General features: G+C 25.0%; 5 protein-coding genes across 18 annotated transcripts in view; 3 read left to right on the top strand and 2 right to left on the bottom strand.

Annotated features, from left to right (window-relative positions):
- The window catches only part of LOC100871729 (uncharacterized), a 58,648-nt gene extending 56,017 nt beyond the window's left edge, over positions 1–2,631 (top strand). For all 5 annotated transcript variants that reach the window (XM_086917359.1, XM_012484918.3, XM_086917355.1 and 2 more), the window contains 2 exons: positions 34–1,129; positions 1,284–2,631. In XM_086917359.1, the coding sequence (XP_086773485.1) occupies positions 34–1,129; positions 1,284–1,301 (1,114 nt within the window). In that variant the 3' untranslated portion in view covers positions 1,302–2,631. The remainder of the gene's footprint in view (positions 1–33; positions 1,130–1,283) is intronic.
- Positions 2,632–3,021: 390 nt separating this feature from the next.
- Positions 3,022–4,869, bottom strand: Xxylt (Xyloside xylosyltransferase). The gene is made up of 3 exons (XM_003692585.4): positions 4,139–4,869; positions 3,571–4,044; positions 3,022–3,460 (listed from the first exon to the last, which is right to left on the bottom strand). Exons 1-3 carry the CDS (start codon positions 4,529–4,531, stop codon positions 3,254–3,256), a joined length of 1,074 nt encoding a protein of 357 aa, XP_003692633.1. The 5' UTR covers positions 4,532–4,869; the 3' UTR covers positions 3,022–3,253.
- Positions 4,870–9,845: 4,976 nt separating this feature from the next.
- Positions 9,846–19,251, top strand: LOC100871849 (uncharacterized). Of its 7 annotated transcripts, XM_086917348.1 has the most exons (9): positions 9,846–10,065; positions 10,718–10,879; positions 11,275–11,530; positions 15,771–16,243; positions 17,088–17,238; positions 17,626–17,783; positions 17,971–18,082; positions 18,452–18,663; positions 18,884–19,251. In XM_086917348.1, the coding sequence occupies exons 5-9, from the start codon at positions 17,135–17,137 to the stop codon at positions 18,988–18,990; spliced, it is 693 nt and encodes a 230-aa protein (XP_086773474.1). In that variant the 5' UTR covers positions 9,846–10,065; positions 10,718–10,879; positions 11,275–11,530; positions 15,771–16,243; positions 17,088–17,134; the 3' UTR covers positions 18,991–19,251. The 7 variants fall into 7 exon arrangements, with proteins under 7 accessions (XP_086773474.1, XP_086773480.1, XP_086773478.1 ...); XM_086917354.1 differs by lacking the exon at positions 9,846–10,065 and having other exon boundaries at positions 10,551–10,879; positions 17,102–17,238; positions 17,653–17,783; positions 18,455–18,663; XM_086917352.1 differs by lacking the exon at positions 9,846–10,065 and having other exon boundaries at positions 10,551–10,879; positions 17,653–17,783; positions 18,455–18,663.
- A 508-nt stretch (positions 19,252–19,759) lies between these two features.
- Positions 19,760–25,738, top strand: LOC147658502 (uncharacterized). 4 transcript variants are annotated; one of them, XM_086917332.1, is made up of 5 exons: positions 19,791–20,364; positions 20,422–20,563; positions 20,993–21,290; positions 21,385–23,003; positions 25,307–25,738. In XM_086917332.1, exons 1-5 carry the CDS (start codon positions 20,127–20,129, stop codon positions 25,317–25,319), a joined length of 2,310 nt encoding a protein of 769 aa, XP_086773458.1. In that variant the 5' UTR covers positions 19,791–20,126; the 3' UTR covers positions 25,320–25,738. The 4 variants fall into 4 exon arrangements, with proteins under 4 accessions (XP_086773457.1, XP_086773455.1, XP_086773458.1 ...); XM_086917333.1 differs by having other exon boundaries at positions 19,834–20,364; positions 20,443–20,563; XM_086917331.1 differs by having other exon boundaries at positions 19,760–20,563.
- On the bottom strand, positions 23,200–27,107 carry LOC100871973 (transmembrane protein 26). The gene is made up of 6 exons (XM_012485002.3): positions 26,793–27,107; positions 25,733–25,910; positions 25,227–25,634; positions 24,578–24,933; positions 24,152–24,496; positions 23,200–23,769 (listed from the first exon to the last, which is right to left on the bottom strand). The coding sequence occupies exons 1-6, from the start codon at positions 26,984–26,986 to the stop codon at positions 23,733–23,735; spliced, it is 1,518 nt and encodes a 505-aa protein (XP_012340456.1). The 5' UTR covers positions 26,987–27,107; the 3' UTR covers positions 23,200–23,732.
- Positions 27,108–27,740: the final 633 nt, after the last annotated feature.

Below are 27,740 nucleotides of genomic sequence, written 5' to 3'. Positions count from 1 at the left end.
TTAAAATTCAAATAATTTTTTAATTTGTTTAAGGACCGAGATCATGTCTAACGAATATTCGAAAGAATCGAATGTCGTTCCGACTTGTGAACCTCAGTCAGCACCAAGTAACAAAAAAATAGAATCAGAAACGAATTCAAAAATGAATGCAAAACGCTATATCTATTCAGGGCCTCCTACAATCAATTTAGGTAGTTGGTCTGAACGATCGAGTGCCAATGTCCAGATAAAAATGGACATAGATTATAAATTTGGAACGCAACAAGCCAATAGCAAAGCAATTGTTAATATAAATAATATTAAAGATGAGGTAGATACTTCCTCTAATACTGAAACTTCTATAAAAATGCAAAAAAATAAATTTGAGATTACAACTTCGGACAAAAATAAACCGAATGATTTAGTCAAAAAATTGATTACTCATACAACAGCTTCAGGCTTTAAAAAGTCAATGCCCAATAATATTATTGACACAAACTCAAAAGTTATTAATGATAAACCAATTGTGACTGGAGTAGAATTAAAAAAGAGTTTTCCAGAGAACAAACAAGATAACAGTGTTATAGATACTACTCCAATGAATTTTAAAGAATTAACGAAAGCATTTGGTCAAGATGTTTGTCTTCGATCGAAATCAAAACGACCTAATATAGTTCAACGGTCGGAGTTTCAACAAAATTGCAATATACAAAATGGACATAACTTTAATCAATGTTTAACAAACGGCTACCAAAGTAGTTTAAAACCTAAAAGTTTTACATCAATTGCAGTCAATCCGACACAAAATCAAAATAATTTGATTTTCAGAAATGGCATAAACTTGAAAGGAAATCAACTAATGCCTGTCGTAAAAGGATTTAAATTTTCAAATTTAAAATCGGAAGAAGATCAAGATCAAAAAATACAAGTCCATGTGATAAAAAAAGATACAAAGATAGGAATAAAGGAAAATGATATTAAAGGATTTTCCAAGGAATCATCAAATGATGCTCCGAGACCTACAATGCCGGTGATAACAGGTGTAACTTTAAAAAGCACAAGACCGAAATCCATGCCTGCTCAAATAGATCAGCGAGACATTTTATTAGAATCGATTCGAAATTTTGGCGGTCGCGAAAACTTAAAGAGTGTAAGTATATAATTATGCAAATAATGCGAATAATTAGTGTTGTAATAATAGAAAATATTTATTTCAATTCAATTTTTTTGAAAAAAATGAATTAAAAAATTCAAAAGTTCTTGTTATTCTCATATTTGCTTAATTCAAAAATTTATAATTGCAGGCAACGGAAAGATGTTAACTTCTTTCAGAAGTTAAAAAATAATCCCATCTGAGGATAATATCGAAAAGAACTGGCATTCTTAAAAAGATATTTTGGTGCTTTATATCATAGTCTGAGTGATAAAGAAATGGTTGGCAATTATCGAAAAAAGAGAACAAGAATCTTATATTCATATATATTTTAATCACGATCGAATAATCATTTATTTTTGTCTCTTATTTTTGTTCTTCTTCTCGATTGTCCAACTTATAATTTTTTCGAAATCATTCCTATTAATAATTCGTTTGACTTATGTAAAAATCGACTCGTTATTAATTACATGTTATTCGTTCACATGTAAATATCGCGTGTAAAAAATCGGGACAATCAAAAAGCAGAATTGTCAATAAAAAAAAATCGATGATGTAAATATCGTTTACGCGTTGAGGCGATAAGAAGAATATTTTCGTGTCTAAATATTCAACGGACCTATTTAGGTTTGTTTTCGAAACATTGTTGCTCATTGTATGACGCAGTCTACGTAATTTTTGTTAAGTTTTTTTTTTTCTTTTATTAGTTCGATCAGCCATTCAGGCCTAATCTAAATAGAAAATGAATCGGAAATAGATTAGGTTTGAATGATTGAGTCAATGTTGACTAACACTTCCTATTTACGATTAACATTAAGTTTCTATCACTGGGACCAAAGGTGACATCTTTTATTTTACATATCGTACAACGAATTTAGATACAATTAGGATATATTATATATAATTATGAAGGATATTTTTTTTTGTTTTGAGAAGGAGAAAAAATCTGGTCAGTCGTATAAGTTGAAAATAATTATAATTATGATGATATATTTCGAATGTATGTTTATAGAATTAAAGAAATCGTCGTTTATCTCGTGTTTACACAAACATTGAAAGATTAATAAATAATCAATTTTAATTTTTTTTTGCACCTGCAACATTTATTATTAATAAAAAAAAAAGAGAAAAAAATTTGTTCCATTAAACATGTTTTTGCAATTCGTAATGATATTAATTTCAATAATTATATGAAAAAATACATTATTTTGTTAATATAATATTAACAATAGTATTTCAGAAGAATCAACAAAAAAAATATTATAATTACCTATTAACATTTAAATTTGAGATATATATTTGTTTTATGAATTATGATCTTTAAAAAGAAATATTTTTATGGCAATCATCGTGGTAATTATCAAGGGCGTATTCTATACTGTAAATAGCATACAATGTGTTAATATTGTATTTAATATTATTATTCTTGCGTAAAAATATATTATGGCGATTTTATTTATATATGTTGTTATTTAAATTCCATTAAAAATTTAAAGAAATCACTGGTTTTTATTTAAATAATTATTATTTCAGAAACAACTTTAAAGAAGATTATAACATTATATAATCATTAAACAATGATTAAAATGATAAACATACTTCTCTTATTTGAATATTTTTATTTGCAAATAAAATATATAAATTGTTATACATAAAAAATTAAAATTATACAATTCACTTTTTTTCTAATAATTTTTTATATTTGTATAAAATTAGCACTTATCATGTTATAGAACATGAACTTGGCAGTTAATATAAAATTAATTTTAAAAAATAATGTTTGATAATTTTTGTTCAACTTAAATTTATATAATATATATATATATATATATATATATATATATATATAATATAAAATATATAATATATTGTTTAATATCTAAAAATAATTTCAATTGCAACAAATAAATTTATTAGTTAATATATATATATTTAATATTGCCACTGTAAGGGAAGATATGTATTATCAAAGAATCACAGATTCCAAAAATATGTTAGAATGGCAACAAGTACCATTTTTAAACTTTTACAATTGCATTAACAATAATTATAGTTTGTAACTTTCGTTCTAATAGATATTGTTATATTCATAAAATATAATTATAATATATAATATTAATGTTAATCATTAGGTATAGGAGTATTGCAATTTCCATGCCACAATTTTGTTTCTGAATCACATTTTGAATAATTCTTAAATACATCCGCGTATCCACGGTCTCTCCACCATGTACATAATTGTCTATTCCATCCACAATCAATAGTGTGAATTAATTCAGGTTTTTCCATACCTAAAAGAGTATAAAAATCTTGGTCTCCTAAATGGCCCTAAAAACAAGTTGAAAATACAACAGTTTTGTAATGCATTTTTACAATTAATATTCATATATTAAATCAAATAAATATAGATTATATTTATTACATAAAAAATCCATTACCTTGAAGTGATATTTTGAAGTCATTGTATCTACACTTTCTTTTTTTACAATTTTATCATAAACTGTAGAATTTCGTAATTTATCAAGATTAAAAAGTACCATTCCACTATTATAACCAGGATAACCACCTGAACTAGCAGGTTCTCCAAATAATGTATTAGGATGTTTATTACGATACAGATATAAAACATGTCTATAAACTGGAGTGAGTTCTGGAGATAGACCAAATAATGCTTGATTTCCAAAAGTATTAAATTCTTCAAAAAGTTCCTTGATATCTTTACGAAACTTAGTATCAGCATCAAACATTGCTGCAACCTTTTGTTCAATTGGAGCTATGCGATGTAGACCCAAGGACAGGAAAAATAATGCATCTGAATAATAAGTTCCTGGTTTGCTGCTAAAATGTGGAGACATAACAGACACTATGTCTTCCAATTGTAATGCCAGTTTATGTACATCATAATATTGTATCTAAAATAATATAATAATAAAATAAATTAAATTTTGAAAAATTTTCAAAATTTTAAAAAGAAATTCAAAATCTTTAAAATAAAATCATTTTTACTTTCATAAATTTTCCAGTGGATGAGAGAATGTTTCCCAAAACTTTCTCAGCAATATTTTTGCTATCATTATCGGTCATTACATGAAATGCAATATCAACAGAAGATAGTTTCAATAAGGATTCTGCAAAGATCTTAAATTTTCGCTTCATCGGAGAGTTACTAGCAACTTTTGTGAATATACACCAGACATTATAATAAATCTTTTTATTTGACAATAACATTGATGTGGTAATCGTATCGTCGTTAGAACTTCTCGACTCAATAGTCGATGCATTTTCTTGTTCACTGTGCAATGTCCAATGTATACCATTTGATGTTTGATAACAGTAGAATAAAACAAGAATTATAGCAAGAAGTGTCAAATTGATGAGCACCTTGCGTAACAAAAGCATTTAATTATCCAATCATGTTCAAGTCTTTTTCGTACACGAAGTAGCGATTTTCGAGAAAAAAATATATTAAAATATTTGAAGGAACTTTGATCTTTCAATATTATATGGTTATGTTATTGAAGTTTTCTAAAATCAATTAAATGATTATCACTACTGAACGCATAATTAAACTGAGATATATATTTATTACTTATTAAATTGTTATGCTGATTATTATATGCACTATAGAAATCACAAATTATTTAATAAAAATAAATACTGAATGCAATATTGGGATTGAAAACAAAAACAATGCAATGTTGATGTAGCTAATTGAGTATTTGCACAAAAGATATACCATCATGAAATTTATAGTTTATGATTTATTATGAATCCTTCAAAAATCCAAAATAAATGTGTATTATAAAATTTTAATTGATTCATTAAAGTATTATATAATGTTTTAAATATATTCAAGAAATTTTTTGTAATATGATTATTAAAATATAAAAAATTGATTGAAAGATTGAAGTTTAAAAATTCCCGCTGTTAAAAGTGTAAATGATAGTACCAATAGTGATTACTAGATGGTACTTTTGATACAAATAATACCTATAGGTTTTATATATATATAGAAATAGTTAGTGTTTTATTTCAACAGAAATATTCAAAATATTTATTTTGTAATAGTATCAAATGTTTTATCACGTTAAAATATTAATTAAGATCTATTAATTTATTTCTTAATTTTTAGAAATATAAATATTATATTAAAAGTTTCTTAATTTTCAATAAATGAAAAAATAACAAAAACAAAGATTTTATTTATTTTTTGATGTGATGTATAATCTAAAGTCTTATCTCTCACAAGCACGTTTAATTCTAAAATTTAATATTATTTCCAAAAAGATAATATTGAAAAAAAACTGCAGAAATTTATGAAAAATTTGAAAAAATTTATTATTATTGACAATGAGATGAATGAATAGAAAGTGGAAAATTTTCAAGGATACAACTCCGACGAACTCATATTTTTTTATTCGTATTGTTTTTCATGCTGAAATCTAGACCAACAGCCTACCAGTTAGTCCTGTGCAGAAAACCTCTCCCAGTATTGATTATTGCGGGAGGAAAAGGTACATTGAGGGATGGTCGATGAACACGTGGCATGAATCGAATTCTCAAGTGAGAATTTTCACTCTTCATATAACGAAAGAAATTAAAAATAAATGAAATATAAATGATAGAATCATATATTTATATTATTTAAAATTAAATAAAATTATTACAATATAATTTTTCAAGTAGAAAATTATGTTTTTAATGGGATGTTTTGATTATTGATTATGAGGTTTTTATAATTTTGAATTTATGTACGTATTGATAAATATGATTTTAAAATTTTATCTTCATATATCTATTTTTAATATCTCTTCTAATTTAGTAAATTTAATTCGAAATATATATATCATATATTTAATATAATATAAAACATAATAATATATATATAATATGAAATATATATAAAGATAAATGAGTATAACAAAATAATTGAAAGCCAAATATTTAGATAAAAAAAAGTACTATACATTAATATATTCAGAGATATTAAAAATCAATATGAATTTAAAAATATTTCTAATCATGATTAAGTACACTATTTTTTTATTTGAACTTTAATTAATATTTATTTAATAATATTTAATTAATATAATATAATATAATTAATATTTATTTATATATTATCTCTAGCTACTCAGAAAATAAATAATTTATATGAATGAATAAAATGAATGATGAATAAAAAATTTCATCTTTAAAAAGTAAAAAATATGTGAAAATAAAAGACAACAGTGTAATATATAAGTGTATCCAACTGTTCTCCATTTTGGATCCTTCTCCAAATTCAGAATACAGTTTATATATAGTTAGACAACGATGGGAAGACGTTATCGAAGGAAGCGGTTGGTCGAAGGGTGGGCCACGAAGGAGAGGAATGAAGGGAGAGACGAGAAGAACGCAATCAGAGGGGTTGATAATACGAGCAAGCCGATAGAAACCGACCCAGGAGCAGCGTAATGGTGTTGGTATATAAGGCACGAGCAGCGAACGTCTGCTTCTGACAGCCCATTACCACTGTACAAACGCGAGCACAGAGCTTTGGGAGGATGGCGAAGCTTCATCTCCCTCCCAACATTTCGACCCGTCTCTTTCTGCATTTGTTTCCCTCCTCCATCCTCATAACTCCCTTCCTCCACTTGTATAACTTGCTCGTCCCGTGCAAGATATTGGAAACCACCTTGAACTAGTAGAACTTCCACTATGATTTCATCAAACATGGAAATCACAATCTTTTGCAGGAGAAGATTTTATTTTAAATTTTTATGAATTTTTGATTGAAGAACAAAAGTCCTTATTGAAATTTAAGTTAAAGGTTATTTTTTTAAGATTTTTTAAATTTTTTCCAATTGTCAAATATAAAATTAATTTTTGAAAAACTTATTAACCTTTTTGTTTTACAAATCAAATAAGTTAAAAATTAAAATTTATTTTTCTATAATATGATATTTCTATAATATGATATATGATATTATTTAATATTTATTTTCCATAAGCATTCAATATTTTTTAAAATTTCAAAGACTGAAGAAAATATAAGAATAATTCTTGAAAAAATTTTACAATATTCTTTTTATATTTTTCTTTTTTTTTCTATTAAACATTCAAACATTCTATATTTCTTAATAAAAAATTATTTCTAAAGATTTGCAAAATCAATTAAATTACATATTAATATTATATTAACTTAAATTTCTTTATCTTTTTTTTAAGAATTTGAAGAAGTTATATCATATAATGTCAATTGCTTCCTTAATCCTTAAAAAGTAAACAGGTAAATCTTTATTTTATAAGAAATAAATACACATAAGAAAGAAAATATCTTTACAGAATCAATTCCTCGTGTATCTCCATGGTACACAAGAGCGGGTGACTGGTGGTTTTTCGAGAGTGGCGTCCGGGCCACGCCTGTCGGCTAAGCCACGCCCGTTCATGAACCTACCCCCGGTGGCTGTCTCGAGGGCCGAAGGGCTAATAATTCACGTCACGAGCATACCCCACCATAAAGAGTCAGTCACAGCCGCTGCGTGTCGTATATTCCGTATCAGCGTGCCGTATGAACGTTATCCGGCACCAGTTACTGTTAATTACCGATCATCTTCCGTAATTAATTGCCTCTTCGATCGATGAGATCTTTCTGTAGCCAGCGTTACCTACTTTATATTGATTTCGTGTACACAGTTTACATTACTATAAATGTGCAGATCATTTTATTTGCTTTTAGATTAGGTTATAAAGAAATGGAAAATATTAAAACTATATAGAAAGATTCTTTAATTCTGTTTAATGAATTTTGAAAATATTATTCTTTATAATAATAAAAATTAGAGAAAATATGAGAATTTTGTATTTTTAGTTTTTTTATATAATTTATTTATAATTTTAATATATTATATATTATGTTTATAGATATTCAGTTTGAAGATTCATAACATGGTTGAAAGCAATTGGCATTGAGATAGAGAGAATTTTTAATGCAATAATAATGATAGATTTAAAAGATTTTAAAAATGGTAATATTGGAAAAAATTATGAAATCATAGATGTTGCTTTTCAAATTTAAGCTTATAGATTTCAAATTTAGAGAAATGATTTAAAACATTGGTGAGTATTAAGTAAAAAGATTATTTATTAAATTTTAGTGAATTTGAAGGATTTTATGCTTAATGATAATATAATTAAAGATAGAATTAGAAATTAAGAGATAGAGAAATGAAAAGATGTTAAGATTTATACATTTGTTATAGTATTTATAAGATAAATTTGTAAATTAATTATTCTCATTGATTTTGATGGATTTGAAATATTTCAACATCAATCCATAATAAGCTTAAACATTTCACGAATATTTTGAATCCGCGGAATGCAAAAATAAAATATAAAACAACTCTTAGTCAATCGAAATTATATAATGAGAATGATATACTTCATATTTAGTATCTATTATTATAACATCGTCTTTGTAATTTTAATCGTTCAATTACTTTTTTATTCCGTAAATTTGAAGGAAAATTTAATATTTTCGTAAGAGGAAAAAGTTGTTTAAAATGTCGATTTTTATTCTGTTATTTATAGATAATTTTTAAATAAATTTTTAAATTATAGATAATTTTTAAATAAGTGAGAGAGTGATTAATGTACAAATTTCACGTTATATATTTTCCGATTTAAAGATTCAGTGATAAAATATATTATTTAAATGGAAATTTGCAATATTGATTGTATAAAAAAATACAATTAGTATAGTAAAAATAACAAAAACTAAATAAATAAAAATTATTGATAAATTATTATTCAGATAATAGTAAAAATATCATGACATCAATGAGATAAATGTTATTAAATTAAATCTCCATTTTCAGAAAATATATATGGAATCAATATTTTTGTTGTTTTATAATAACAATTTTGTTGTTTTAATTTTGAAAATCGATAATCATCTTTTGTCATTTATTATCTCATTACGGAACAAGATGGAAATGATACTGCCTGAAGAGAGGTAATTAACTGATCTGACAATTATGTAACATATTGACTCGTTCAATACATTCGAATCTGTTCCATTGTTACTTGATAATCAATCATTTTCATTTTGATAGTCATCATTTTCATGATTATTTTCGATATGACGAATTTAATATCCAGATTTAATTCAAACTTTTGCAATTATTATTTTTAATGAAAAGTTTTTAAAGCATTTATTATTTTATTGAAAAAAAGAAAATTAAAATATAAATTTTTAATTTGAAGTAACACTATATGCTATAACTATGAATATAGCTATAAAAATCATTTTAAAGGAATTCTATACAAGTATTTTTTAATACTACTTTAAAGATATATATTATTATTAAAATGTTATAATGTATTTCTTAACCAACTCTAATATTAATATAAAATGCAAAATTATTATTTACAATATTATTAATTTTTAAAATCCATTTTTTTCATATAAAAATAAATTATAAAAAATCATTAAAAAAAATAAATTAGCTTAATCTATAATAGTTAATTCAAAATCATAATATTTTTTAATAAGAATTATTATAATAACTATGAATAAAATTATAAAAGCTACCTTAAAATCCAAACAGTTCAATAATTTCAAGATTAAATGATTAGTCTTCAAATTTTCAATTTTATTATTATTCCAGGAGACATATTACTATTTATTTAGTCAAAATGAAACTAAAACTCTCAAGTGCTCCAATGAGGCAAAATAAATCTAGTGAAAATCGGTCACAGGATGTGAACCCACTGAAAGAAATCGACTTTGTCGTCGGTGGTCGACGGTGTGCCCCTAAAATTAGCCACAGTGACATATTGAAGAGTACGCCAGAGCGGGCGGGTTACAGTGCCCCATAGGTTGCTTCCCTCATCTGATATTAGGCACAAAAGCAGTGCCCTGGGAAAATCAACTGACGCGTAACTAAACGGTGTATCATTAATTCCGACATGTATGTTTATATCGACAGTGTTAAGCAGAATTGCACGGCCAATTTTCCATGACGATCTCACTAATAGTATAGTTTTTTTTTTATATTCTTTTCTTTTTTCATTTTTCAATCATGAAGCAGAAAGAGTTCCTTAAAATTACTGAAAACATTTTAAGAATTTGTTTAGAAGATATTAAATATATTTAAGAATTCTAACTTTAAATCTAGTTTTTAAAAAATAATAATTAAAATTAGATAGAATAGTCTAAATCACAAAATGAATTTGAATGTATAAAATTAGTAATTATTCCAATTAATTCAATTATAAGAAAAAATATCAAAAGATTAATAAGGCTTGATAATGAAAAGAGAAACTTTAATATTATTTCTTTTACTTTTTATATTTCTCTTATTCTCTTAGGTTTTGTCTCTAATTATCTTTTATCAAATGAAATTCACGTGCCATCAATTCTTTTTTCCCCTATACGCAATTAAGTTGAATTGAATATCCATTTCTGTTCGTTTCTTCTTGACACTGTCTTTCATATTCTGTCTTCGCTAACACCTGAGTGTGTCTCTTCCTTTTTTTGCAACACTCTGTCGTGACGAACGGATACCTTTCGTGCCAATCAACGGTCCTCCATCGCCGAAGGTGAACGCCGATAACCGGTGCAGGAAAATTGACGTTTTCGCTCGGTAGCTTTAACGCGTGCGAACAATCGCACGAAACATTGGATTTTCAGTGAAGGAAGCAACGACAGAGTTTCGATACTGTGGGATTACAGACAATTTCTTGTGGTTTAATTTTAAGAACGTAAGCAAATATATTTAATAATATTCAATATTGAGAACTAAAAAGATTGTAAATTAAGATTGATTTAATTCTTAAATAGTGTAGATAATTAAATAATTAATCATTATTTAGATTAGATTTGAATTTGGTTGGTAAACAAAAAAATTAGAAATATTTTAAAATTAAATAATTTGATTCAAATTTTTGCAATTAAAAATATCTAAATTAAACTTAGATTGTGAATAAAAAGTGAAATTAATAGTTACAACAGAAATATAAATTATCTATCTATAACAGATTACATAATTAAAATATACAAATTTTTATCAAAATTCAATAAGAGGAAAAGATGAAAAATAGAAATATATTAACCATTTAATTTTTCTCGTATTTTTGATCTTTCCAATGGAGGACAGTTAAAGAACCGCACGCTTCATTGTACTTTAGACCGTCTCTACGGTGGTTCTTGGTCGGAGCAAACAGGCTTTGGGTCACCAAGCCTATTTGGTACACGTGTCTTAACACGTTGAATCTCTACGATCCTCCCTCCGTTTGGGACAAAGTAGAGACCGAGCCCGTGACAAAAGGTCGGCACGCTGCAGCACGTGACTGCCAATGGGACGACTTCGGGGCACTAGAAAGTGGCAGCCAACAAGGAAGACAAGGAAATAGGTATTCTCACTTTGCTGTATTTTTTGTTTTTTTTTTTATTTTCTTTTTCTTGTATTTCCGCTCCTCATTAGATTAATTTGTTAGAATAAAAACAGATTTGAATCTCTTTAGTTTGGATAAGTTGGTGAACACCTGAAACATTGTAAGATAGTCATCAAAGAGGTTAGAAAATTTTGTTGATATTAAATGATATGTGAAATTAAAATTATAAATTAAAATTTTGTATTCTTAGATACTATTTAGATTATAATTTAATTACAGACATAACATAATAGATTAATACATAGTATAATAGATCCATGGATAATGTACAAGTTTTCTTCTTTTATTATTATTATAATATTATTTCTTTTTGTTAATATTTTTTCTATTATTTCTTTTTTTTATCATATTTTCCTAATATCTTCTTTTATTTTTTCCAGTCATTTTTCTTCTTTCTCTTCGCAATTGTCCCTCGTATATTTCTGAGTTCTCTTTGTTCAAAACTTCTTTTCTCTTTCCATCGATAGGCTCTCTTTTCAACGTCAGACCGTCGATAGGCCGCAATTCAGTGTCGCGTCGTTGCACACAGTTTGTGGCAGTGGACGTCAATTGCATTGCTCCGCATATTTCATTCTAGGCTGGTTCGGCGACTTGTCACCGTTTCAAAAGATTTTAATGATAATCTTCAAAAGAAAAACTACTAAGTATATCTTGAAAATTGATTTAAAAAATGTGTGCAAATCAGTTACGTTATGAAAATAATTGATATTTTTTTTGTAATAAAAATCATAATTTTCTATTTTATATGGAATTAATTTTAAAAAATTATAATAAAATACACAAAAGAATATAAAAAAATTATAGAAATATTCTAAAAAATTATAGAATTAAAAAAAAAGTTGGAAAAAAAGTTCAATTTTTTTAATATTAATATTCTTTTGCTTCTTTATATGAAAATCAGCATGAATAATTAATATTAAATATAAACTAAACTTCATTTTTATATTTGTCAAGTCATGTTTAACAGATTTCATTAAATAAGAATATTGAAACTTTTCATGAAAAGTTTTATTCTATTTTATTTTAAAGATATCTTGAACCATCAGAATATACTTTTACTTTGAATAGATATAAAAGTTAAAATATGTTTCTAATAGATACAAATTTGTTTTTGAATTTCATTATCAAAATATAATAATTAAAATTTTATTAAATATTTAAATATATGAAAAATAAAGATATAAATTAATCAATAATTAAATATTAAAATTTTATTTATTATAAATCTTGTAATAATAAATTTGAATTATTAATAGTAAATTTACATTCATTCTAGATGCATTGAAAATTATTAGAAAAGAATTCATTTAAACAAAGATCTTTAAGAATAAGAGAGAACCATGAAAAATCTCGAGTTTACCTTTCCCAAACCGCAATTCAAATATATTCGTGGTTTAAATGGTGCTACTATCACTGAAAACAGCTTCCACCTAAGCATATTTGACCAATAAATAATTTGGCAAACAAATTGATCCCCAGGGACTATAAACAGATACTTAGAGGCACGCGTTTCACTCTCCACTTCTGTCGGAAAATAAATTGACCATACGTTTATTAAATTAACGTATACATTGATTGGACAATAAATATTCGATAGAGTATGAGACCCCTACTGTGAGAATCGAAATAGGGCCCGCGGTGTGAAATCTCTATTATCGAAGGGTTGGTATGGTATCCCGTTGTTCCAGTAGTTGTATATGTATATGTATCCTGCTCGAACTGGTGCTGACAGAGATCTTTCGATCCTTAGAAATAATGTAATCACTAATTAAATGTTTGGATATCTGTGGTTGTTTGGTATTTTTTGTATCTGGAAAAAAAAAAGAGAAGAAATATACGTATGTACTTACTTGCATATTTATATGTAGTTACATACATGTATGTACATAACTTATAGGTTAATTGGATAATTTAATTATTTAAAAAGATATATTAGAAATAAAGAAGATGAAATATAATGATATAAAAGTATTTCATTGTATTAAAAAATAATAAGGATTCTAATGATATAAATTCAGAAACTAATTATAAAAAAAAAGTTAGTGTAATAATGTCAGTTTTTTAAACTTTAAAAATTAAAAGTTAGATAATGATAATAATGTAGATAATAAATAATAATTTATTAGAACTTTATTTAGTTAAAAGATCGATTCTTATAATTTGTAGATGGGTTAAAATAAAATTGAAAGAAATAAAAATATTGAAGAGCTCGATTTCGATTAAAGTTTTTCTTTCCCCGCCTGTGAGACAAATTGAGATAAATAATCGTTTGTGGCGACACAATACTCTCTTGAAATTTGTCATGGTGATACTCGAAACGGCACGCTCCTGAACATTTGCGAATTGATACTCGTAAAACTAACACTTGAATCGCATCTGGTGTGTATTCTCTGCTCAGAAATGATATTTAAAGATTTTATCAATATCAATCTTGGATAAAATAACATATTACAATACTTCCTGCTTTAGAATTTTTTTCTGTTCTAATATTTTAATTAATAACTTAACCTTAATATTACGATGACTATTTTTAATAATTTTTATACTTTTATTTTTTATTTTTTCAATAATTTTTTTTATTTTTCTCATTACTTATTAACGAATTAATTTCTTAAATTTTCTATAATTAAGAAGTTAAATATAAAAAATAGTATATTTAAAAATTTATAATTATAAAATAAAAATTTACAACTTTATGAAAATCAAATTTCTTCACTAATATTATATAATATAATCCATTAACTACTATTATTAAAATTTAACTATCGAGTTAAATTTCAATCATTAGATAATATCGAAATATGAAAAGAATTTTTAATTCTTCCATTCGAAATGTTCGTTCTCATGCATTCTACGGCTAATCCTAATTATGTTGGCAGATCTGGTATAATAGATATATTGACGATTGACAATAGTAATTCACTTTGAGACTGTTAGCGAGCAGTTACACGTTTTTCAACCTAGATGTCGACAAAACTTTGCCAGTTAGCTAAATAGAACCCTAGCAAACCAGTATTGTGATCGTATTAACACCTTGCATAATTGCATCACCACCAACGCCGCCGCGTTTCTCATTGTGCGTCCGTTAAACACGTCTCATTTGAATATTGGCCCATTCAGCACTCTGTCTATCGCATAACCTCTCTTTCTCATTCTGGGATGCTCGATCGCTGATAAAGGGGAAGCTATGTATTTGTTGCTTTCTACAATATGCTGTATATTCTTTCTCAGGCTGTCAGTTTTCCTTGATTATGCTTCATTTAATATAAATAACATGAATATAATAATATAATAGTTTTGTGAATAATAATCCAGTAATTATATTTTTTTGTAGGATATAATAAAATTTATTTTAACCAAATAAAAACAATAATTTGGGAAAGTATATTATGATTTACAATGATGTAATAAATAAATAAGTATTAAAAAAAATAATAATACTTACATATATATTTTTAATTAACATAAATAATATAATAATATCATATAATAATTAAATTTATTGAATTATTGTTTTATAGTTATTTTATTAATTATATCTTTTACATTATATAATTTTTAAAGAATTAAATATATCAATAATTAAAAAAATAATTATTTTTATATTTTTAATATTTCAAAATTTCCAACAGTATCAATTTTTAACTTTTTAAAAAAATTAATTTTAAATAAATTATTAAAAAATATTAAAAAATTCAATCAAATACATCAAAAAATTGAGTAAAAAACAGGAATAATTTCTATTTCTATTTATGATAGTTTATTGATATTTAAGATTTTAATTTCATATAATATTCATTATTATATAGTGGTAATATCATATAATAATATGATAATAGTAGTCATTATCATATAAAGTTTTTTAGCATGTTCCTTATTTTTAGACAAAATTTTAAAAAACTTTTGAATAATTATGAACATTTTTTTAGATAAAATAACTTTCTTAAACTTTATCACTTTTTCTTTTCAATAAAAGACGAGAATTAAATGTCAAAAATACATTTTTTATTAAATAAAAAAAATCAACTTTCTTAAAAAAATTTTTCTCAAAGTATTTCATTTATAAAACTATAAAACTTTTATAAACAAAAAGAATTTAAAAAGAATTATCGTATATTTACGATCATTAATTTATTTTATTTATGTATATAATAAAAACTTTCCTATTCAAAAATAATTTCTCATCGAAATTTTTCAGATTATAAGAAGAGTTCCTCCGATGTCTCCTGGTTGGTCGAATTTCCACAAAATTGTGAAAAGAGGAGGGGTGCCGTTGAACAATTTTACCGAGAGTACCAAATGGTAGGAGAATGGAAAACGATAGAAATAAAATTTCAGACCGGGCAGTAACAATAATCCGCAGAACTGGAGGTCTGCACTTTGCTTGTTGAACGATCCACCAATGGCTGGATGGGTCGAGGATAGGTTTCACTCTGGAACGTTCAGGATTGGCTAGATTCTCCGCCCAGGGGTTGCATCGATCATCCCCTTACCGTTTCACCAACCTCCGATATATAAAGCAGCCTCCCCAGGGACACTGAGGATAGTCTGATTCCTTTGCTGCTCTCGTGTATCCTTGGTTCCCTTCATCCAATCGTTGTGAAGTGATCCTTGGGAAACTGGAAGTTAATCTTATCATAATTAATTAAAAGGAAAAATTATAATTGAGAGGTAGACATTTATCTTTTAGTAGTGAATTGAGATTACAATTAAAAGATAGACATTTGTTTTTAATAGTGAATTTTTTTGGGAAGAGATTATTGAAAAGAAGTTAGACAGGTATTTTGATAAGTTGCAGGTTTGATGTATTATAGTTAGTGAAACAGATATTATGAGATTATAAAAAAAGTATTCATGTAACAAAATACAAATCAATATTAATTTGCATTAAATGCCATAGCATTTGAATAATTCTAATTGCAAAAATAAAAAATTTGAAATCAATTAAATTGATTGGTTTAATAATATTAACATTTTAAATTTATATGTTATAAATTTTTATCAAATTAAATTTTAATATAAAAGAATGTATCTTAAAAGTAGAAATAATTGAATGAAATAGAGTATCGAGTTGGATAATGATAAAAAATAGAATGTTGATTGAAAAATGATAAAGATTAATAAAAGATAGATAGATTAAATAATTAGAAATTTCAATTGAATTAGTTGCATTTAAGATTGTATGTAACCTATAAATATTCAACTTCAATTTTTAAATATCATTTGTAAATTTATATTAAAAATTTTTGATCTTTTAAGTACTATTAAATGAATATATTTTTACTATTAAATCTATTAAATGTATATTTTTCTTCAAAATTATATCGAAAAAATATAGATAACATATAGAAATATTAAAAAAGATTAAAATTTATTTAATTTTTATCATTATTAAATTTTATTTCACAATTTTCGTAATTTTTTTAGTTTTTATTTCATACTTACATTGATAATATAAATTATTATTCTAAAAGTATGAGAATGGCATTATACATAGTAAACGTGTTAATTTGAGGATTGCAATTGAAGTTATTAATGAGCTGGTAAGAAGAAAGAATATCTATGGCGAATCATTCGAGTTACGAGTACGAAGATAGAGGACAGAGGATGCGACATCGTGTTGGTACTACTTCCAGAGCGGCTGATTCCACTGTAGCCTGCACTAGGTGAAACTTTTGTGAAATTTTATATGTTATCTATTTTTTTATAAAGAATCAAAATAAATTTTATTTATTTACTTAATTTTTATTAGTATTTAATTCTTTTAAAAGAAATTAATTAGTCTATCTATTTAAATTTTTGTTAATTTATTTTAATTAAAATTCTATATGTTTATATATAAATTAATAGTTCATAATATTTTAAGAGTGCTTAATATTTTATATTATTATTTATTTATTATTATAAATATAGTAACTTATAATAAATAATTTGTTATTTATTATATAACAAAAATTAATAATTTTAAAGAAACATATTATATGCATATTTATATTTTGATTAATAAATAATTTATATAAATAAAAATAAAAGATTTTTTAATAAAATTATAGTAATCAATATTATGTGGGCCCAAGCAGTGATATTAGCGAGGAAGATCTGGCAGAGCTGCCTTCTTGCGTTTATGCGGGTAGATCTACTCAACACGTTGCACACACCTCCTCACATACTCATTCTCCTCTTCATTATCATATGCCAGTTTCTACACCTGGTAATTCGATTAATAATTTGAATTAAAAACCTAAATTCAATATTTAAGTATATATATTTAAGTATTATATTCTTCAATGCTTTAAATATATAATAATTAGGATGAAATTGATAATAAAAAATAAAATATAATATTTATACATAAATTTTAGTATTAAATCTAATTTGTTACGTTATTTTTGTTTTAGATCATAACGATACAGAGATAAATGGTGTAGAAGAAGGATACTATCCAAATGGTAGTCCCTACAGAATTCAACGACATGCCGCCAACATACGTGAGAGAAAACGTATGCTGAGGTGAGAAATTATTCTCAATGAAATTTCTAATTTTATAATTTTAAAACTTTAACTTTCTAATTTTAAAAACTGATAATCATAAATTATTAATTACAAATATTAATAATAACAATAAGATAAATAACTATAAATGAACTAATATTATTTTTCATATAAATAATAACTATAAGTTTAAAAGTTATCGATATTTTTTTGTAATATAAAATTTATTTAAAAAGTTATGTGTCAAAAGTAAGTAAGTTATATTAAATTCACTTATTTAAATTTTTTCTTTCAATCGAAAAATTATATCAAATGTCTTGAAAATTATACAAAACAAAAATCAGAGAATGATGTGAAACAGATTGTCAGTGTGATTGCGATTTTTAGCAGCATCAACTCGGCTTTCGACGAGCTTCGAGTACATGTACCAACGTTTCCATACGAAAAGAGGCTGTCCAAAATTGATACTTTGCGTCTGGCTATAGCATATATTGCACTACTTCGAGAAGTGTTAGCTGCTAGACTTGATCCATTAACTTACGTTGAAAGGTGCCTTAGAGGAGAAATAAATGGGGAACGTGCCGAATGGAATACTAGCGGTGAGAATTTATTTTGCAATTTTTTATTTTATTCTATATTTAGTTAAATTAAAATTTACTATTAAAACATATATATATATACTATTATATACTATTATATATAAATTTACTATTATATAAATATGAAAATATTTGAAAAGCTATAATTTATTTGAAATGAAATAATGATAACAATTATTTATTATTTATAACTCTATAATTAAATATTTTTTTATTATAGATTTGACAGCACGTTTATCATGGATAAATTGGGAAAATCTAGGCGTGAATCCGAATCGACGATCAGTCTTAACTACACTCGCTCTAACAACAGACAATATGAATTAAAATATACAAAAAATTTTTTCTTCCCTTTTCTTTGTAAATAAATCCCAGTTGAATAGAGTGCCAAAAAATGTTATACATAAATACATATGTATACATTTCAGTTCTAGTCTGGACGTGCAATATGAACAATGATATTATATTTCGTATTTCTATATATAAATAATTATATAATAAACGTACACGCGTGTACATGTAAAATGGGAATAGCTATTCTAGTTTTAGTATTTTATTTGGAATAAAATAAGCGCTTATAAGAAGCTATAATTTTGTGTTTTCATTTCTTATTAAATTTCCTAGTATTTTTTAGTATTTTATTTTAGAATTATATATAAATTTTAATTCAATTAAATTTCAAAATAAATCATAGTTTTTTTTTGTTTTAATTCTTACATTATCATTGTAAATATTATTACATATATATTGAAAGTTTAGTAATCTAAATATATTTTATTTTAATAATTTATATTTAGAATATTCTATAATTGTAAGTTGATAAAATCAAATAATCTTTATTTAATATTTTCGTTTTTTTTTATAACTTCTAAATAATTATGTATAATTCTATAATAAATATATTTTATGAAATGATTATTAAAATATATATTGATATTATGTTTATATGTATTTTTTATAATCTTTAATTAATATCAAAAATTAATTTTTCAATAGATATATATAAACAAGGTTCACAGCGCACTCTCGATCAACTAATCTAATTCCAAAATAATATCCTATTTCACAGTATTACTGAACACAAGATCTGATTACCAGATGACACTATTGTTCCCATTATTGAAAACAAAAGCATGTGACACGTGTCCTGAGCAAGTTTATTGGTTAGATTTTCTTTAACCACATTCTAAATAAGAAGAAATTCGTTTAATTGACAAGTGTTTCCAAGAAATCTCAAGACTATTATTCAATATAATAGTACATTTATTAGAAGAAAATCTTATATATTTCGACATAACCCCCGATGATTGATTTTCTTTTTGAAAAATATGTTTTACATATATATATTTTGATTTCAATATTTATATATTATCAAAATTATTGAAAATATTGTTCGACAAATTATATAAAGAAATTATGTGTTCTTACAAATATTCGGATAAGTTTTTTTTTTAAGAAACGGAATGGAAGATTCAAAGAAAATGGGATCAAAACAAAAAAATTTTAACAATGACAAGGATGACGATGACGTGAGCGTGATAGCTGTGATAGGAAAAGAAAACGATCGAACTTCACGACAGCAGCAAGATGAAGAACTGGATGAGAAACAAGAGGATGAACGAGTGTTCGAGTTGAGTGACGAACGATCCAAAATGGCACTTCGGAAGCAACTTGATCTGGGATCATTATCGACCGAGCTAGGTAATGTAGCACAGAATTACTATGAGGGCATAGAAATTTTGCAAAAGCTGCCTCCAGGAACAATAGTTATTAAACAAGAAAAGAGATATAAGGATGATAGTGATTACGTGCGGGATTCAACGGAAATCAGTAGTGGCGGATCGACTTCAAGTAATGGAGTAACGAAAGTTAAGAGGATTTATCGATCTACGAGAAAAAAGTAGGTCTTTAATGTAATCAAATTAAGGATTTTATTTTTATTTACAAAATTCTATTTAATATTTAGCGGATAGAAAATGGAATACGATAATAATGTCATTTGTTTTATAGATTTTTTATGGTCTTATAATGAATAGTTTAAATTTATCTTTCATAATATATAAAATTTATGTATAATATATAAGAATTTGTACATTAAAAATATTTTTATCATATATATCATATATAGGTAATTAATTACTCAAAATTTTTTGAAATATTAATTAACAGAAAAAAATATTTATTTTTTAAGATTTTGATTCAAATTATTCAAATTTTTTAAATAAATTTTCGAGTTGTAATATTTTTAATATTAGAATATTTAAGATTTTAATATATAAGATATTTTAATCCTTAATTTTTCTATTATTTTTTAAAAAATTAATTACAGTCGTGGAACCACGGAAGTTAGAAGAAATCCTATACGTGTTACAAAAAAAGAACCAGATAAAAATTTTTCTCGGCCAAGACAACGATTGCTTTCTGCAAAACGGAAGGAAATGCTCTTCAATTCTGAACCTACTAAACGTGGAAAATCTTCTACGATGCCCTATATGAACACAAGATCTGTTACTCGTAAAATGTATAATGTGGGAGCAACTTATCAAGCACCTACTTTAAAAGATGAAACAGAATGGAAAGAATGGCCAGTTCATGGTATGCATGAACGACCAGTATTTCATCCACAGGTAATCTAATTTAAATAAAAAAAAAATATTAAATATAAGATTTATTTGTAATTTTTATTTTTACATAAATATCAATTAAATTTATATATTTCAGATTGGTCTAGCTGCAGAATATTTAGGACGTTACTTTACGAGTTTAGATGGTCTCTCTTATCGAGAAATAATCGATCGACCGGAAATAGAAGTGGTATCCGTAGATCCTCATTGCGATTATCTTTCTTCATCTACGGAAAAAAAAAGAGACAAAAAAACGAAATCTAATAAAAGTTGTCCGAATTCTAAGAATACAAAAAAACCTTCTATGGAATCATCCGAAAAGAATAAATCTTTTGAAAGTTGCATGCATGAAAGTTTTCACTGCGTTCTAGGTTATTGTTCGCAAGTAATGACACCAACTTATAAAATGAATGTAGAAGGAAAGATAAATATGTTAAACGATAGTAAAAATTTATCTAATATTTCTAAAGAAATCGATAAAGAGCCGTCTAAATCGAATATCGTTGATCGGAATTCTAAACATGAATCCTCTGTTAGTTTTAAGGAAAATTTACAGAAATCAGTTGAAGAAAATAAGTTCCTTGATAATTGCGGAATTACTATGTTCCCACAAAATGTTAAGAGCTTCGCTCAGATTCCAAAAACGCGTTTGTTTCCAACTCAGAAGGTTTACATAGCTAATTCGTCGAAATCAATTGCTTTTACCAATCTAAAAACACTTCAAGGAGGACATATGAAGATCCAGGAAGTAATACGATCTTCTAAAAGTCCTTTTATTCTAGTAAATCCTCCTGATTCGAAAGAAACACCACTTTTGAAACCATTTACAAGCAATATAAATGTGAATAAAGCAGATGAATTTCCTGCCAGTGAAGAAACTTTAGGTGAAGTAACATCTATATATAAGAATGTATCTAATGAAGAGTTGAATGCAAAACAAACGCCTGTAAAACGAGGGAATAAAGTAGAATTTACAGTAACAAAATATCTTTTGAATAATATGCAACAGAATAAAGTTCAAGTGGGAAAAGAATCATCTTCGATCGAAAAAAAATTATGTTACGAGACAACATGCAGAGAGGTGAACGTTAAGACGATGTCTGGTGGTATAAGTAAAACTTGGTGTGCCGGTGAGACCTCAGAAATAGCGAAAATTCTTTCAGAATATAATAAAAGTAATCTAAAAAAGCCAGCCATAGAAAATCAAACTTTCTGTAATAATATGAAAAATATTAAGATTAAAGAACTCAGTAATAAAGAAGGAAACATGAAACAAGATGTCCAAGAAAGTATTATGGATAAAAATGTAAATATAAGCTTTCCTCAGGGAAAATGGCGGCGATTTCACTTAACTGTGGAGAAATTAAAAGATCTAAAAAGTAATTCTAATGAGAAAAAACACTCTTTGGGAGTTCTGAACGGACAATCATTATTTAAAATGGACCAAACAACCGGAGAAATTTCGTCTGATAAAAAAATTGAAATTCCAAAACAATTAGATATGGTTCAGATAAATCAACCATCTATAATGAATTCCGAAAAGAAAGAAAATACTTCGACAGTTAACACTAGCGTAGATACAACAACAATGAAAACTCAATCTTTACAAGAATTATTAGAAGATACGGCCATGTTATATTGCGCCGCCACTGGAACTCATCAAGATGATTTGGCTAATTATATTGATAACTTAGATGCTGCACAGAGTATACAATGGTTGGAAACTTGTAATGATTTAATTGCATGAATTATTATGTTATATAGAACAATTAGTTGCAAGATTAATTTTTTTTAATTTTATGATAATGAATCTTGCAATTATTTTTCGAAAGATTAATTAATTTTATTTTTTTTTGTAATTGTTAAAAAAAATATTTTAATTAGGATATGATGAGAATGAATTTGAGAAGAAATATTTTCATTCTTTTATTAATCAAGCAAAACTTAAGATAGTAGAAATATTTCTCAATCATTCTCATTTACACAGTTTAGATATTACATTATATATAAAGTAAGTTTAATTAATGGTTAATTATATAAAATGGAATTACATTAAAATAATCTTAATTTCTAACTCATACTTAAACTACAATTTTAAGTTAAACTACTCTAGTGCTGAGTTTTCAAATAGTATAATTTTTTATTGTTCTTAATTCTTTGCACTTCAATTTTGACTTTAAAATATATTTAGTATTTTATATTGGCATCTATCTTAATAAATTAAATTCTATTAATAATTAATTATATTTATAAAAAGAATTCAATTTTTTAATTTTTGTTGTATAAAATAATTAAAGTGCAAAGAAATTAATTAGTATAGATGGTTTTCTTTAGTCTTGTTATTAATATAACGCCATTGTTGATCCCAGCGTGTATAAAAAGCATGCAAATAACGAGGATCGCAAAATAGACAAACAAGAGAGTGACTATACCGAGGTATCGTTGTCAGTCTCTGTTTTGTCTTCGTTTTCTATAAATGTACCTACAAAAAACAAAAAGTTTCTATAATCATCTTATTAAAATTATTTATATTTGATATTTAACTTAGCTAAGAAATTTCTTTACAAAAGATTCCATATGGAAAGAAATACATATAAAAGTATGTAAGTGGAAAAAAAATATTTTTTATAGGAGTTTCTATTTAATAGACAAATTTGTTCAATTTGTTAATTAATAAATCATTCATTATTATAATGATTCTTAACTATAATAAGTTATATACATAATGTTGTATACGTAATGTCTTTTGTTTAATAATTAATTTTTTATGTTTTATTAAATTCTAAAATAATCAAAAGATGTAAGATAAAAAGTTTATTTAATTTATTTACTATGTATATTTGATAATTTATTAATTTATTCACCTTTTTCTTTCTGATTCTGATTCGCTTTCTTCACTAACTGTTCTATCAGTTATTTCTTCCGTCGTTAATTCTTCTTCACTATCTTCTTTGCATTTTCGACTCTTGCTGGAACTTTTACTAGAATCATCGTTTCTAGATTTCATTTTAATACTTTCCGTATACTTTTTATTCCCTTTTATCGATAAATTTCTGTTAATTTTTCTTTTTTGTTTCTCATCATCACTGAAAATTTCAATTTTAGAACTTTCTCCATGTGACATTTTTTTCTTATTTCTTTGAGATTTCTCATGTTTTCCAGAATTTCTTGAACTAGAAGTAGAATATCCAGTATCTTGGCGTGTTTTTCTATAAAATTTTAAGATTTAAATAATAAATAAAATTATTTTTAATTATTGAATTTTTATAGAAAAAATTAATATTTTGTACTTTTTTGAAGATTTAATATTTCTCGGAGAGGAATCAAATTTATCTGTTTCTTCTATTGTTTCTTCACTTTCTGTGTAATTAGCTTCTATATCTTTGTCTTTTCTTTTTTTTCTTCGCTTTTCTTCGGAAATTTTGTATTTTACATCTTTATGAATATCTTCCCTCGATATAATACTGATATTCGATATTTCAGATTTCTTCTTTCTTTTGCTCCTATTTTCTGTTTGAACTACATACAGTCGATAAAGTTGTAAGAGAATCACTAGAGTGTTCTTGCATGTGAAGAAAATATTCATATAACTGACTATGCGATAATGGATAATTAAAATCAATCTAAATGCAAGAAATGGTCCATCCTGTAATATTTTTTAAAAAATATAATCTTTTAAATAAATATAATCAATATATGATATAATTAATTTTAAATTGCATAATGTATCATTCATTACTATGATTTTCATGAGATTTATTTTCATCAAATTTACAAATAAAATAAGATATTTAATATATTTAATAATTTAGTTAAAACTAAATTTTTAAATTAAAGTTTAATTAAAATGAAATGAAAAACAAAATTATTAAAATTCTAATTTTACCATATAATTTTTTTTTGTTTAATGATTTAGAAAATTTATATAAGTAAACAGACCTGTAAAATCATGTTTAAAGTAATTCCCCAAACATCTATGCTACAACAACTAGTTTCAGTGTGTATTCTTCTTTTGACAGCATTTCCGGATGACAATCTAGACTTCCGAGACTTAGTAGCCGTTAAAACGACCGTGAATTGCATCAATGACCACGCCCAAATCCCCAAAGTTAAATAAACTAGGACAGGTTCACGAGCTATGCGATCTTCCTTAAAGGAATCAAAAAATTCAATTATGTCTGCCGCTGTTCCAATATATACTAACAATAATTGACTCAGTTGATCCCTGGTTAAATCTCCTTTTGGTAACATCCATCTTCCAATGATTAAAATTAACATTAGAAATTGTTCAATTAGAGTTACCCAAGTTTCTTTTGATATTTTTATATTAGGTAAATGTATGTTCACCTAAATAACGTATTAAAATATTTTTAATTCTTTTTTTCTATAATATTATTGTCCGAATTTGTATTTTGATTGTAAAACGAAATATAAATTGAACTTACTCCTAATGCTTTTTCTAAATGTTTTAAATCTTTAGCAGCCAGATTCGTTAAATCCAAGTTCTCGGATTTATTCACATTCGTTTCGAATGTTTTTAATCTTCTCTCAACCTTATCTAGTTCTAAAAGCCATATTGCAGGAACAACACTGCTTAGATATAAGAAAACTGAAGGACAAAACCTTTAAAATAAAAAAGTTTCTTTAATATTAAGTTTATTTAATTATTAAAATATTTTTTATTTGATTGATAAAAAAGATAAATAATAAATTATTTATAATAAAATATAATATAAAAAATATTAATTAAAATTATACAATTTTTATTATTATAATTAATATTTATTATTATTTTTATTATTATATTAATAGTATAAAATATTTAAAATTTATATTATATTTTATATTTTAAGCATTGTGCTCTTTCATTTATTTGTAATTTAATGTATTGATCATTTTTAAAAATAGTAAAAAATATAATTTCTATTGAACATAAGTTCGATCAATCACATAATACAACTAAAAAAGAGGTCACTATTACATAGCTCTTTTTATATATCGATAATTTTTTATGTATAGCGAATTGTATCTCATTTCACTCCTATTACTAATGTTCCAATTTCCGACTGTCAAATTGAGACGGACCTATAAAAACACGCCCTTTCCTTCCAAGAGAAAATTAGGTTGGTTTTATTCCATATTATATACTAAAAAAATTGCATGTAAATGCATCTTATACATTTATTTTATAATAACTTTTTTCTATTTTTATTTATAATTCAAAATTATATATAATTATATATATATATATATATATATATATGTGTGTGTGTGTGTGTGTGTCTTTAAGTATTTATAGAAATATAAATAAAATGTGATTTTTAAACATAAAAGTAATAATTTTATTTAGTTATACAATTGAAATAAAATTTATTTTGGATTTAATTATTTTTAATAAAGATTATTATTGTCATTTAAAAACTATATTACATATCTTACATATATACATATAGATAATTATCGAAATATTATTTACATATTAATAAATAAGTTTTTACTACTTACCATTTCCATTCTTGATTTTCTTTTATAGTAAGTGTGAAAATTCCTTCAAAAAATAATACTAGAATTGGGCAGCTTAAATACCAAAATAAAGGATTCTTTTTAAATGTAGTTACTTGCCAAATTGCAATAAAACCATGAGATGCAAAAACTAATCGAGTAATAATTGCTTTGATTGTGGCTAAAAATTTTGCCATTATTACAAATCATTCAATTATTTGATCAACATTTATTTTTCACCTAATAAGTTTTTCACCAATTTTTTAATTTTCAATTTGAAAACTATATTTTTAAATTCTTTCTTAGAATAAGAAATTAAAAAATATTATTTTGGAATATATTTTGGACGTTGTTTAACTTAAGCTCACTGTATCAGAACTAAAATAAAAGTATAAAGGTTCCAGAGGGTTTGGATTCAAATAGTCTTGCGCATGCGTTATTAAAGTAGTATTATAATAAGTATATGTTTAAAGAAAAATTAATGATATCGCTAGACATCAGTCATGTAAAGATATTTTAAAGCTAATATTTTAATAACTATAGATAAATTTTACATTAAAGATCAAGATATAGATATTGTAATTTTTTAAAAAAGACATGGTGAAAATATACTGAATTAATATTTCGTATTTCATGTATGATTACTCGCTAAGAACAAGAATAGACAAGAAGAACAAATAGAAGGAAACGAACAGGTAAAAGTTTGAGAATCAACGCCATCTTTTGAGTGCCGTTAATGAAATTAAGAAATAAATAATAAAAACATCAACCAATTTTTGAATGCTACAGCATAAATTAAATACAAGAAAATTAGATATAAATTCTAATACTTAGTGCGTAACTTCATTAAGAGATATAAAAATTATTTCATCTGTGACAATGAGTGTAAAAATTATATTGAGTTCAATCACAAAAGTTGATGAAGTTAACAGATTTTAAAAATAATTTCTT

This window comes from Apis florea, unplaced genomic scaffold (genome assembly GCF_048593485.1).
Source record: "Apis florea isolate Af1SG1 unplaced genomic scaffold, ASM4859348v1 contig_2201_pilon, whole genome shotgun sequence".
NCBI lineage: Eukaryota > Metazoa > Arthropoda > Insecta > Hymenoptera > Apidae > Apis > Apis florea.
The sequence above is the reverse complement of the archived record's forward strand: the minus strand, read 5'-3'. Positions and strand labels throughout refer to the sequence as shown.